This window comes from Bombina bombina, chromosome 10 (assembly GCF_027579735.1).
Source record: "Bombina bombina isolate aBomBom1 chromosome 10, aBomBom1.pri, whole genome shotgun sequence".
Lineage (NCBI taxonomy): Eukaryota > Metazoa > Chordata > Amphibia > Anura > Bombinatoridae > Bombina > Bombina bombina.
In genome coordinates this window covers 192,238,510-192,252,241 of record NC_069508.1, presented here as the reverse complement: position 1 = coordinate 192,252,241, position 13,732 = coordinate 192,238,510, and the positions used below count along the sequence as shown (strand labels likewise).

General features: G+C 39.0%; 1 protein-coding gene and 1 non-coding gene across 2 annotated transcripts in view; both read left to right on the top strand.

Moving 5' to 3' along the window:
* The window catches only part of TIE1 (tyrosine kinase with immunoglobulin like and EGF like domains 1), a 154,908-nt gene that overhangs the window by 80,409 nt on the left and 60,767 nt on the right, over window positions 1–13,732 (top strand). The window contains exons 12-15 of the mRNA XM_053693608.1: window positions 5,626–5,916; window positions 6,328–6,618; window positions 7,462–7,655; window positions 12,063–12,273. Coding sequence (XP_053549583.1) covers window positions 5,626–5,916; window positions 6,328–6,618; window positions 7,462–7,655; window positions 12,063–12,273 — 987 coding nt within the window. The remainder of the gene's footprint in view (window positions 1–5,625; window positions 5,917–6,327; window positions 6,619–7,461; window positions 7,656–12,062; window positions 12,274–13,732) is intronic.
* On the top strand, window positions 7,824–7,940 carry LOC128641557 (U5 spliceosomal RNA). The gene has a single exon (XR_008399571.1). It is a non-coding gene; the product is annotated as a U5 spliceosomal RNA (small nuclear RNA).

Below are 13,732 nucleotides of genomic sequence, written 5' to 3'. Positions count from 1 at the left end.
GGATTTTTTAAATTATTTTATTTTGTTATTGATACTTTGTTGTTGTGGTTAATTAATGTACAAGATGTGTCACAGCAGTAACTTGGCAACAAGTTAAAGGACCAGTAGATTTGCATAATCAACGAGACAAAGCAATAGCACTTAGGGGGCGATTTATCAAGCTGAGGCGGACAGGGCCACCGCAGCTCGGCTCTAGCGGGCTGAATTCCCCTGGTGGAATTCATCATTGCATACGAGCGCTATTTTGCGCTTGTATGCAATCCCGCCCCCTGTCCGCGCACAGCCAATCACGCATGGGCAGGAGCTGTCAATCTCCCCAGTCGGACGAGACCAGGGAGATTGAAATTCGCCACCTAAGAGGTGGTGAAAGGGTAGGAAAGCAGCGATCTGGTTCTCTTGTGAGAACCTGCAGTCATAGGTGGGCGATAGCCTGTCGAAGAGCTTGATAAATCACCCCCTAAGTCTGAAACTCAAATAAATAGTAGATTTTTTTCTGACAAATTTCAAAGTTATGTCTATTTCCACTCCTCCTGTACCATGTGACAGCCATCAGCCAATCACAAATGCATATAGATATAATCTGTGAATTCTTGCACATGCTCATTAGGAACTGGTGACTCAAAAAGTGTAAATATAAAAAGACTGTGCACATTTTGTTAATGGAAGTAAATTGGAAAGTTGTTTAAAATTGCTGCTGTATCTGAATTTTGAGTGCATCCTGAAGGATCTAAAAGCCATCATTCCATAATAGTATGACTGCTTGATCAGTGCAGGAGCTCATTTGTATCTGCCTCTTTCTGGTCATGGCAAAGAAGATAGGATAAACAAGAGGCTGTTCAAAGAGTGTGTGCTCAGACTTCATGTGCAGATTATACATTTATTAGTGACTGTGCACATGCCCGGAGCACTACATTGTAGCAAACAACACTGCCATCTAGTGATTTTGCAAATGTATAACATTGTTAAAAGTATTCTTGCATGGCTGCTGCCATATAATGCTCCTACCTACCTGCTTTTCAACAAAGGATACCAAGGTAAACTTTGTTTAAATCATAAAAGTAAAAATGTGGTTTACATGTCCCTTTAAACTGGGTAATTTATTACTTAATTTACCCTTTTAAGATATTTTAGTTTAAAAGCTCCAACTTTTTAAAGGAAGAAGCCTTTAGCACGATTTTGCCTGGTCCAAGTCCAGCTCAGTCATCCTGGTCCAGGTGGGGAAGGCCCATTGGGACTTTATATTGCAGTCTTTTTATTTTTTCTTTCCATCTGATTCAATAAGGGCTGTATCTTAAAGGGACAGTTTAGTCAAAATTAAACTTTCATGATTCATATAGGGCATGCAATTTTAAACAACCTTCCAATTCACTTTTATCATCAAATGTTCTTTGTTCTTGTGGTATTCTTAGTTGAAAGCTAAACCTAGGTAGGTTCATATGCTAATTTCTAAGCCCTTGAAGGCCACCTCTTATCTGAATGAATGTGACAGTTTTTCACAGCTAGATGACATTAATTCCTGCGTGCCACTGATTGGCTAAAATGTAAGTGTTAAAAGAACTGAAATAAGGGGGCAGTCTGCAGAGGCTTAGATACAAGGTAATCACAAAGGTAAAATGTATATTAATATAACCGTATTGGTTGCGCAAAACTGGGGAATGGGTAATAAAGGGATTATCTATCTTTTTAAACAATAGATTCTGAAGTTGACCGTCCCTTTAAATCCAACTGTCCTAAAGGAAAATAGAAATCTTTGTAATTAATTGCTGAAAATTGTGGGTTTGACCTTTGCACAAAGTAAACTTCACAAACCCTTTTACATATTTGTCCCAGATTAGCTTTACTTCAGATGATAACAAAACATTTCATTGTTTGCTAACAAAATGGCAGTAACAAGCCTTATTCACTACAATAATAAGTCTGAATTATTTCATTCATTTAAAGCAAGTGGTGGGGAGACTTTGGCCACTGAAAAACAATTACAGCAAACAATGTGTTAATATATTCAGAAACTGCTCACATTTGACTGGTACATTAATTTATTGCAACACTATAGAAAAGTCTTGTATTTAAAAAGTGTTTGTTTTTAAATGACTATTAAACAGAATAGAATTCCATAATCAAGAAATGCATCATAAAAAGACAAAGAAATAACATTTATTTAGAATTTACATTTTTTCCTTCCAAAGTCCCTTTCATTCCCATGTACTCTATATCAGGGGTCGCCAGCCTTTCGGACCTCAGGGACCACTAAACGCACAATTTTGAATTCCGTGGACCACTAACATTATTTTTTTTTAAAAGGTACAAACCTCTATAATGTGTGTGTATATTATATATATATATATATATATATATATATATACACACAGTATATACTGTGTGTGTATATATATATATATATATATATATATATATATATATATATATATATACAGTACACACACACATACTGTACATAACTAGTATAACCATAGCTAAGTTTACATTATGTAAATATTTACACATTTTTAAGAATTATTTATTTTTTGGAATAACCTCCCCAGTTAGGAATTATTCAAAACTACTTATGATCATGGACAGACATCGGAGTCATAAATAAAGTTTATATCAGAAAGCTCTCAATATGGATGTGAGCTAACCACGATTTATGTTACTGGCAATTTACTATAATACAGGTGGGATATGGCTGATCTGCCGGATGGCAATTACTGGAATTCAGGTGGAATAAAATTATTAGAATGAAAAATAAATAAAATTTAATAAAAAAAAAGATAAGGGGGAGGAAGACTAATAGTGATGTAAGTCCATCTGAAGGAATTAAGAAAACTTCTACAAAGAGACAGGTAAAGGGAAAAAAACAAATGAAATATAAGAGATTTTTTTTAAGATTTTCTTTTTTTCTATACTTTAATTCCACTATTTCAAGCCAAGACTATACCAACCTCTGCTGGCTTTAGAATGGAATCATCTTCCTCTGAGCAGCGCGCCGGGCGAGAGGAGTTAAAAATACAATCTAGCTACGCAAGTTGCACAATACTACGCAATGTGCATAGGGAGATTGTAATTTAACTCCTCCTTCTTCGGTTTTCACTGATGTCCAGCCAGGCACTGTAGGGAGTTGCAGCGCGACGGGGGTGACACCAACAGAGGAGATTAAATAAATATAAATGTTGGCTGCGCCAACCTTTAAATGTGAAGTGTAAAAGACAAACTAAACAAAAAATCTCTACAGATGAGTGTACATATACACCACTGCTCAGAGCCCAATATCAATACTAAAATACTAAATAGTGTAAATCTGCGAAAATAAGGGATAAGAAAATAAAATATGTACTACAATTTAAAATATATACTCAACAGTGAGACAAAAATAATGACAAGTATAAACACTTATCTAAACATGAAGCGTAAAATAGTCCCAATCCAATACAAAGGTACACCCCCCTTAGAACCAAAAACGAGCGGCAGTCTGCTTCTTCAAAATGTTTCTGGTCAACCAAGTCAGATCATCTAGAGGATATCAAAAAGCAGAAGAGGGCACCACCATAGTGCACAATCAGTAGCTCAATCACGCATCTACACAGATACTGTTATACTTACAAAGTTTATAGCACTTGAGAAGTGCTACAAAGGCTTCCTGGACTCTTAAAAGTCGCCCAGATAACTTTCCCTTGTGTGCTGCAATCAACCAACTCCAATATGGACTGGGGCTGCAGGGATCCATCATCAGCTGCAGTGGCGTCACTAGGGTTGGTGTCACCCGGTGCGGTAAGTTATGGTGTCACCCACCCCCCCAGAAAGCAGACACACACAAAAACACAGGCAAACACTCAGACACACTTAAAACATACTCAGATGCACACACAAACACTCGGAAACACACTCAGACACACACACACACAAAAACTCAGACAGACACACATACAAAATATGTAAACTGCACTGCATTAATTATAAAGCTCATGCCTAGAGCTGCTCCCTGGCTCAGCAGAACATCAAATGAAAGATAAACAGAGCACTCTAAAAATAAATCACTAAAGAAAAGTTTTAGGTGCAAACTATGAAAATTCTGCTCTCTGACTCTGTTCCATGTCAGTCAGTGCACAGCCCCGGGCCGCGTGCCTACCGCTTCTTATGGCCAATCACCTCTGCACTCTGCCCACCCCCAGACCCCCACCCGCCCTCCTACCTGTTCAGTGTGCACTTAGTGTACTGTAACCGTAATGGTCTGGTGGGCATCATACGTGGCTCCTTCACTTTAGAGACAGTGTCAAAGAGTCATGCGGTCAGGTACCAGGCATCCCCTCATGATTTGCCAGTTCCCGTTTAGAGAGACAGCACAGCAGTGAGTGACTCCACTGCTCCACATGTCACTGAGCAGTGAGCACAGATAGGCAGGCAGGTTTAGGCTAGCAGCGCAACTTTGCAAGCCCCACGGCATGCCCACAACATTCATAGCGAAATTGGGCAGGGGAGGAGCAAAGTACAAACAAGCAAAAGCAGCCGGGAAAACTATTTGTTGAAATTGCAGCACTGGCTCAAGGGGCAAAAAAATTGTGTGTCTACATCTTCCCCAGTCCCACCAATGTTCACAAATGCCAGCCCCTCTAATAAAAAAAAAATCTATGCATCTCAACATTGTATTTCTTTGAATTTCAATAAAATTAAAAAAAAAAAAAAAAAAAATTTTTTTTTTTGGTGTCACCCCCTGGTGGGTGTCACCCGGGTGCGGCCCGCCCCCCCCCCAGTGACGCCACTGATCAGCTGTAAGGATCCCATGCAATACTCCATAGAACTGTTGCAGAAATAAGGCTCCGATTTGATAGTCTAACATTCTATAAACTCCACAATGGGAATAGATAAATGCAAATGTCGTAAATACAAGTCTGATAGTAAAAAAGACTTTATTGCTCGTACATGTTCCTGCTTGATTAATTCCTCCTTGATGGTGTCAAGGACCACCAACATCTTCTCTGGTCCATGGACCATTGGTTGGAGACCGCTGCTCTATATCATGTGACAGCCATCAGCCAATCACAGACTCATATACATATATTCTGTGAACTCATGCACATGCTCAGTAAGAGCTGGTACCTCAGAAAGAGCGTATAAAACAAGTGTGTACAATTTGATAACGTAAGTAACTAGAAAGTTTATTTTTATTTAATTGCATGCTGGGGTAGATTTATAGTAAGACCACTGTTCCTTAACTTCTCCACCACTTTCTAGGTGGTGGACTGAAATCATTCCGATACGGATGATTGACACCCCCTGCTAGCGGCTGATTGGCCTCCGGTGTGCAGGGGGCAGCATTGCACAAGCATTTCACTAGTATGCTTACGCAATGATAAATGTGCCAGCGTATGCTGTCGGCATTCGGTAAGGTCAAGCACACATGATTCGCTGTACCCCCCTATCTAAATCATGAACTTTTAACTCCTTTAAATGTTTGACACAAAGAGATTGATCTCCGAAACAATATACTTATTTTCTTGGTTCCTGTTTCATAATGTATTATTGACACAGTTCAGGTTTGAAAATCTTCCAAACCTTCTTTCCAGAAATTAGAAATCAGGCTGAGAACATTTAGAGGTAATATTAATAATATGCTTATTCTTTTGACAGAGCCAGTAGTGAAACCAGTCATCAACAGTTACTCGGTAGAAGACAGGAACAGCCTTTATGTCAACTGGTACCTTCCTCCTGGTCCCTTTATTGGAAGTGGGTTCTTGGTGCAAATTTATCATCCAGAAAACAATCTTATTAATCAAGAAAATATCACCTCTGTGCATGTGATGTCTACGAGGATTCCTGGCTTGAGCACTAATAAAGAATATACACTCAGGGTTATCCTATACCATTGCTCATCTCTGGGTCCTCGGTCTGATCCATACAAAGTTAGAATCAATAGCAAGGGTAAGACAGTCACGCAAGTGCTAGCATTTTTCTCTGCATGAGCACGTGAAGCATAGCTATATAGTCTCAGTAAACCCGAATCTTAAACACTGCAGCTGCTCAGAGCACCAGTGGGGCTTGTATAATGTCAGCCATTAACAAATTGAGTCTTTACCAGGTGGTACAAGCACCTTAGTCTCTCTGAGCAAGTGCTGTGTTTAAAATGCTGGTACACGGTGCATACTTAAATACATATTTGAAACAGCTATAGCTTTTATTAGAAGTATTTTTGCTAATACATGTATGTTCAAAAATGCTTATATTCAAAACTGAAATGCATCCACGTGGATTTGAAATTTGTCTGGAATATCCCTTTAAGAAACTGAGAACTTTTTTATTATGGCAGGATTGGTAATTCCTTTTTCTCTGCAGGACCGTCACCTCCAAAGGATGTCCGAGCTGAACCTCTCTCTAGGGACAGTGTGAGGATAAATTGGCTGCCTCCTGATGACCCCAATGGAGGAATCATTAAATATACAGTTGAGAGCCGACGAGTAGACTTCCCCGGGGAACAGCAATGGGCAGATACGGAGAACCAAAACCAAACAGGCCATGTGATAAGTGGCTTAAATGCCAGTACTATGTACAAGTTCCGTGTGCGCGCAAACTCTAGAGTGCCTGGAGAATGGAGCCAACCTGTGACCGCAGCAACTTATAGCGAGGGTGAGTATGATGAAGCATAAGTTCATTCTGTCAATGGCATCTTCCAAAAATAGTTTTAAGGGGTGCACTACCTGGAGGCCTACTGTGGTTGTGGATTGGGAGGGGGTAATCCAGGTGGTCAGTGGACGGGTGGTCAATGGGTAAAATCAGGGTGCTCAGTGGGCAGAGTCAGGACATGTCGTGGGCAACTCAGAGCTAAGGGGTGGGAAAACAAGGAGGCCAGTCATTATGCTGGGGGGGGGGGGGTAGTGCCCCCTGTGATGCCACTTAATCATGTAATTTTTTATCTTTAGAATTTAGAATAATGTATTAATAATCATATTCATCCATCAAAAGATTCCTATGAACTATCAATGGCTAAAATCTCAAAATACCTTGTTGCATCAAAAAGATGATTTTTATTTAGAAATGTATCAAATTAAAATAATAGCGATGCTTCTGTGCAAATGCTTTTTAATGATTGTGGGCATCATTGTCCACCAATAGGGATGTGGGCGTTGTCTTTATCATCCACTTAGGGATATGTCAAAACGGATGAATTGTGTACAGACCTACACTTCCTGTTAGTTTCAGAATATTATTTTAAAAGTTTTATTTATTTCCATGCTATGTTTTGAACATGTTTTGTGCTCATTCAGGTAAAATGCATTTTCCCCTTTAAAATTAATTTAATAGATCCAGACATTTCGTAGGGCTTCATGGGAGTTGTCTATTTTTCCCGTAAACGGTGATACTCTTTCTGTCCAATCTGTAACCATTTAACAAATTTTATTTAGAGCAATCCATTAAACTGTAGTATTTTTTTTAATATCACAGTAATATATATATATTTTTTTTACACAGAGCTACAAAGCATGGTCCCCAGCATGGAGAGCCGTAATCCTCGTACTTCAGGGGCGGGTCACCAGCTCATCCTGGCTATTATTGGTTCAGTGTCAGTCACATGTTTCACCATTATTGTTGCACTACTCGCTCTCTTCTGTATAAAAAAGAACTTCTTTCATCGCAGACGAATGTTCACATACCAGTCTGGATCTGTGAGTAACCATATTATTACCGATTAACCTGTTGTTTTATGCACCATGTAACTCACAGTGTCGCCTCTTCTCACTTCATTTGGGGTAGATTAGTTTAGCAGCGGATGCTGCTTTCTACGCCCATCATTTCCGGCTCAGCGTAAACGTAAGTTAAGAAGCAGCGGTTGTATACTCTGGTTTCTCTTCAGATCAAATCAATCTTTCGCCTTTTACTAAAGATTTCCGTGGAGAGGAACAACCATGAGTTTTAGCCAATTTTTTGAGGCTCTACATTCTATGTAGAGCCTCAAAGCCCAGCTGTTTGTAGTTCATCTTCATAAGAGCCAACTACAACAGTGCAACTCTCGGCAGGACCCTCTCTCCCCATTTCATACCTGTAATTGTTTTTATATACCACCTATGTTCATAGCGCTGCGGAACCTGTTGGCGCTCTACAAATACCTGATGATAATAACAATAATAATAATTGTAGAGCTAAAAAAAAAAGAAGCAGTGGTCGTAAAACCGCTGCTCCTTAACTTGTCCGCCACCTTTTAGATGGCGGACTGCAATGATCCCGATTCGATCGAGATGATTGACATCCCCAGGTAGCGTCCGATTGCCCGCCGGTGAGCAGGGGGCGGCATTGCACAAGCATTTCACTAGAAATGCTTGTGCAATGTTAAATGCTGGGGGAATGTTATGGGTATGCAAATTGATTAAACACCCAGGTAAAATTCTGCTCGAGAGTTGCATGCATTGCAGCTCTGAAGCAGAAAACTGTTGGTTATTGATGGCTATGTTCTACTGCTGATCTTGATTGCTTCGTCATCTGTATTCTGCTCAGGGGCGGAAACTTAAAGGGATTAAATATCATCATGTGTGCTTTGCCTTACCGAATGCCGACAGTTAAAATCAGCTTGCACTACTGGGACCTAGCTGAGAACATCTGGTGAGCCAATGACAAGTGACATATAAGTACAGCTACCTATCACCAGCTCCTAGTATTGCATTGCTGCTCCTGAGCCTACCTAGGTTTGCTTTTCAACAAATTATACCTAGAGAACAGAGTAACCATGCTAACAGAAGTAAATTCAAGGTCTCTTAAACTTGCGTGCTCTATCTGAATCACAAAAGGTTTAGGGCTTAGGGTTTAGGTTTTGTGACAGTGATATTAGTGCTCCACTGAGTAATACCAGCACACGCTACGGAAGCATTGTGCTCACAAGAGTAAGCTTCTATAGGCTTCTATAGGCTCCAGTGGGCATCTCATTCCCAGACACGGCATGAGAACCTCGCGCAGCGAAGCGGGTAAGTAGTGCAGCAATGGCAGCAAATATTAAATATATATACTGTATATATATATATATATATATATATATATATATATGCACATATTAACACATAAATAGATATGTACACTATATAAGCATATACATATTTACAGTTCCCATAGACCGCAATGTAAAGGCACTTACACCCCACTCCCACCAACTGCTAGAGTTTTTTTTAAATAAAAAACTATAATGTCCTCTATTTTGAGGCATTTGGGGCACTTTTAGAAAATTAACCAGAGATCGGATCTCTGGTTAATTTTCTGACCGCTAATTGTTACTGCAAGCTCACGGTAGCAATAACCAGACACTTGTTACGGCTGGTTATTTATTGCACATTTGCCCGTTTGCTACACTTGTAATCTAGCCCCTAATCTTTTACTTTCATGCCCCTTTAACTATAACTCATCAATTAAACACTTTAAGTTTTTAAATGTTTCATGTTCTGTGGGATACAGTGAACGTTCTGAAGACAGCATCCTATTCAAATTTCCTGTCTGTGGTTCTCTTCCTGTAATTATAACGTAGGTTCCCATCAGCGCCTAGTCATGTTCTGTTTTATTAGCAGTGCCAATATTGAACTTGTTTTTTCATTATGAAAGTGTAAACATGTTTCATCTGTTTATGCGCAGCGCTTACTTTACCTAAGTTATTGATACAAAAACGGTAAGGAATATAAAGGCAAACAAAAGTGCAAAAAGAATAGGCTCTCATGCGCATATAACTATGTTTTAACCCTAGCAAAGTGGTTAAACACATAGTTAAAGTAATCTCCAGAGCAGCAATGCACTACAGGGAGCTAGCTGAACACATTTGGTGAGCCAATGACTAGAGACATATGTGTGTAGCCATCAAAAAGCAGCTAGCTACCAGTAGTGCACTATTGCTCCTGAGTGTAGCTAGGTATGATTTTCAACAAAGGATGCCAAGAGAACAAAGTATCTAAAAATGGGAAACTTTATTTTAATTATGAAAGTATAATTTTGACTTTATAGTACTTTATTGAATATTTCCTCTGTTCCATTTAATGAATTGCAGCAGTTTGTTTTTTTGGAAAAAAACATGTTCCTGTGCTAAATCAATCATTTTTTCTGTGCTACCTATAAACCATCGAGCAGTTAATAACTAGATATAAGTTGTACACAAAAATGCACTTCCTGTTTGGTACACTTTCATAAAAAAAATGTAACTTAGAATATTGTATTACAAATGGTTTATCATGTATATGAAAGCACTGTTTCCCACGCCTATGCTGGACTGTTTTGGAGTTTTTTAAATGCCGCTCACAATTAATAACTAGTAGAATTCTTTCTGACAAATTTTAAAGTCAGTTCTATTCTCTCTCCCACTGCATTGTGTGACAGCCATAAGCCAATTACAAAATGCATAAACTGTAAATATATTCTGTGAATCTTGCACATGCTCAGTAAATTCTGGTGCCCCAGAAAGTGTGCATATAAAAATAGTGTGCACATGTAGATAAAGGAAGATCACGCTTTGATAGGCTCCAATGGGAGCCTCGTTCTGATGCCGTCAGAGATGGCATCAGAACCTTGCACAGCGAAAGGGTAAGTTGCACAGCGTTGGGCAGCATTTATAAACATATATGTATATGATTATATAAAATAAAACAGAAAAACACTTTAAGAGCGCCTCATCCAGAGGTACAAAATAAAGGATATATAGTAAAAGCTCTGTAGAAATACAGTTTCTCTCAGGAGTTGCTGCCCCTTTAAATACACGGTAGTGGAGACCTGATGTAGCTGTATGAAAAAACAAGAAAAACAGGGCTCAAACTCCTCTAAGCGTAGTATGTTAAAAGTAATTACAAAGATTTATTGAAAACACAGCAAATGCAAACTCACACATAAAAACCTAAAACAACTGGGAGGTATGATAAAAGCGTTATGTGAACAAATGGAGTCTCACGGTAACATGTAGATGGTAGTGGTGTCCCAGAGGTGTCTCCCACAATCCGGATAGATCGTCTATTGATACTGGAGTTTAGCTGGGCTCAATGGGCGCGATCCGATAAAGATTGATTAGGGGGTTATACTTTTATTGTAGGTGGCGGCGGGGTCCGGGAGCAGCGGTTTAGGGGTTAAACACTTTATTAGGGATTGCGGCGGGGGATCGCGGTTGACAGGTAGATAGACATTGCGCATGCGTTAGGTGTTAGGTTTATTTTGCAGGTAGTTTAGGAAGTTACGGGGCTCCAATAGACAGCGTAAGGCTTACTACAGCTGCATTTTGTGGCGAGGTGAAAATGGAGTAAGATTTCTCCATTTTCGCCACGTAAGTCCTTACGCTGTATATTGGATACCAAACTGCGCTGGTTTGGTATACTTGCCTATGGCCCAAAAAACAATGGGCGAAGGCAGAAATATACCAGCGTAACTTCTAGGTTACGCCGTATATAGGATACCAAACCAGCGCAAAATTTGGCGTCCCCGGCTTTTGCGGGCGACGCTGCATATCGGATCGGGCCCACTATGTGAGAACAAAGTCCCAAAATGTTCAACAAGTTCCTACAACCAATTTTGAAAACTGCTGCGACTAGCTAGAAACAGTCGCTCAATAGTACAGCCGGCCGGGTAAACAGCTGATCGCTGTGGCATGTAGATGGTGGGCGTGGCCTTACGCATTTTGTAGGTGAACTCCCTACTTCGTCAGAGGCCACAGCGATCAGCTGTTTACCCAGCCGGCTGTACTATTGAGCGGGTGTCTCTAGCTAGTGGTGGCAGTTTTCAAAATTGGTTGCAGTAACTTGTTGAACATTTTGGGTCTTTGTTCTCACATAGTGAGCCCAGCTGAACTCCAGTATCAATAGACGATCTATCCGGATTGTGGGAGACATATACAGATATACTTACTGGAAACACATTAACAACCACTGCTTCTTACATTGAAGGAAGCTGACTCACATGCGCTTACGCTGCTTCGTACATGGAGCCCATAGGGCAAGCAGTAGTGGAATAATACAACGTTTATATTCTTGTATTCACATCTGAAAAGAAATCACTCAAATCTGGTACTAACCCTTAATTATTACTCCATGTGATGTTATTTCTCATTTCTATTCACGATCATGAAGGGTGAAGAAACCATCTTGCAGTTTAATTCTGGGACCCTTACGCTCACCCGTCGTCCGCGTCCTCAGACAGAGCCACTTTCATACCCTATTCTAGAGTGGGATGATATAAAGTTTGAGGATGTGATTGGAGAAGGGAACTTTGGTCAAGTCATCAAAGCCATAATTAAGAAAGATGGAATGAAAATGAATGCGGCTATCAAGATGCTAAAAGGTGGGTACTGGATATCGTTTACTCTATAAACAAAGATAGAGAGGCTCCTAAACAAACATTTTATGTAATAGACCAGAATAACAGTGTATATCAGTTCTTCGGCCATGTTGCTCTGCTTGGGAGCTGTAGGACTTTACCTGTGTATTTAACTCCTTTCTGAAATTTAGCTGGTATTGCCATTGAGTTTTCCAGTGATCCCAATCATTCCTAAAATGCTTTTGCTGTTAATACTCTTGAAGCTCAAAATATTTACCTTGTAAAAACAAAAGGAAATCTGTATCTGCATAATTAATGTCACAATTGTATAATATAAAAACCAAATGTGGATTTTTATCGACAAACAAAATTAGTGGGTTCAGTGTTTATATGACAGGTTAAAGGGCCTGAATTGTGATCAGTCACTTGTAGTGATTCTTATAGGTATTGTGCAATTAACCTGTTGTGCTCTTAAAGGGACACTGAACCCAATTTTTACTTTCGTTATTCAGATAGAGCATGACATTTTAAGTAACTTTCTTCTATTATCAAATTTTCTTCATTCTCTTGGTATCTTTATTTGAAATGCAAGAATGTAAGTTTAGATGGCAGTCCATTTTGTTGAACAACCTGGGTTGTTCTTGCTGATTGATGGATAAATTAATCCACCAATAAAAAGTGCTATCCAGAGTTCTGAACCCAAAAAAAGCTTAGATGCCTTCTATTTCAAATAAAGATAGCAAGAGAACAAAACAAATTAATAAAAGTAGTAAATTAGAAAGTTGCTTAAAATTGCATTCTCTGTCTGAATCACGAAAGAAAAAAATTGGGTTCAGTGTCCCTTTAAACCATAGTTATATCTGTGCATGTCTTTTTAAGTGTCTGGAACAGGAGCGTTATCAGTATAGTGGCTATGTGCTTTGTTAGGCTAACGGTTCTACTACATTTATCAGTGTAAAAGTGCTTATTCATTTTTTAACTTAACTAGGGTAGCATTTATATCAGTTTGTGGACACTGCATACAATATGGTGGGGGAAATTACAGTTTGTTTTGAACATGCACAAAAACAAAGTCTGAAAACATTTTGAGCTCTGATTAACTGTTTCGCGAAACGCATCAAAAATACATTGAAAAGTACAGCTACACTCATAATAATTAATAACACTATCTGATAAAAAATATTCACAAATATTGCACAAAAAGTTATAAAGGCTCAAAGATATAAGATCTCAGGTGTTAGAAAAAAAAGGCCGGCAAAGGGCTTTAACATAGAGATACATACATACACTTGTCTAAATATGCATTTGTATGTATGTGTGTATATATATATATATATATATATATATATATATACCTATGTGTGTGTGTATTTATGTATTTACAGACATATATATATACCTATGTGTGTGTGTATTTATGTATTTACAGACATATATATATACCTGTGTGTGTGTGTGTGTGTATTTATGTATTTACAGACAT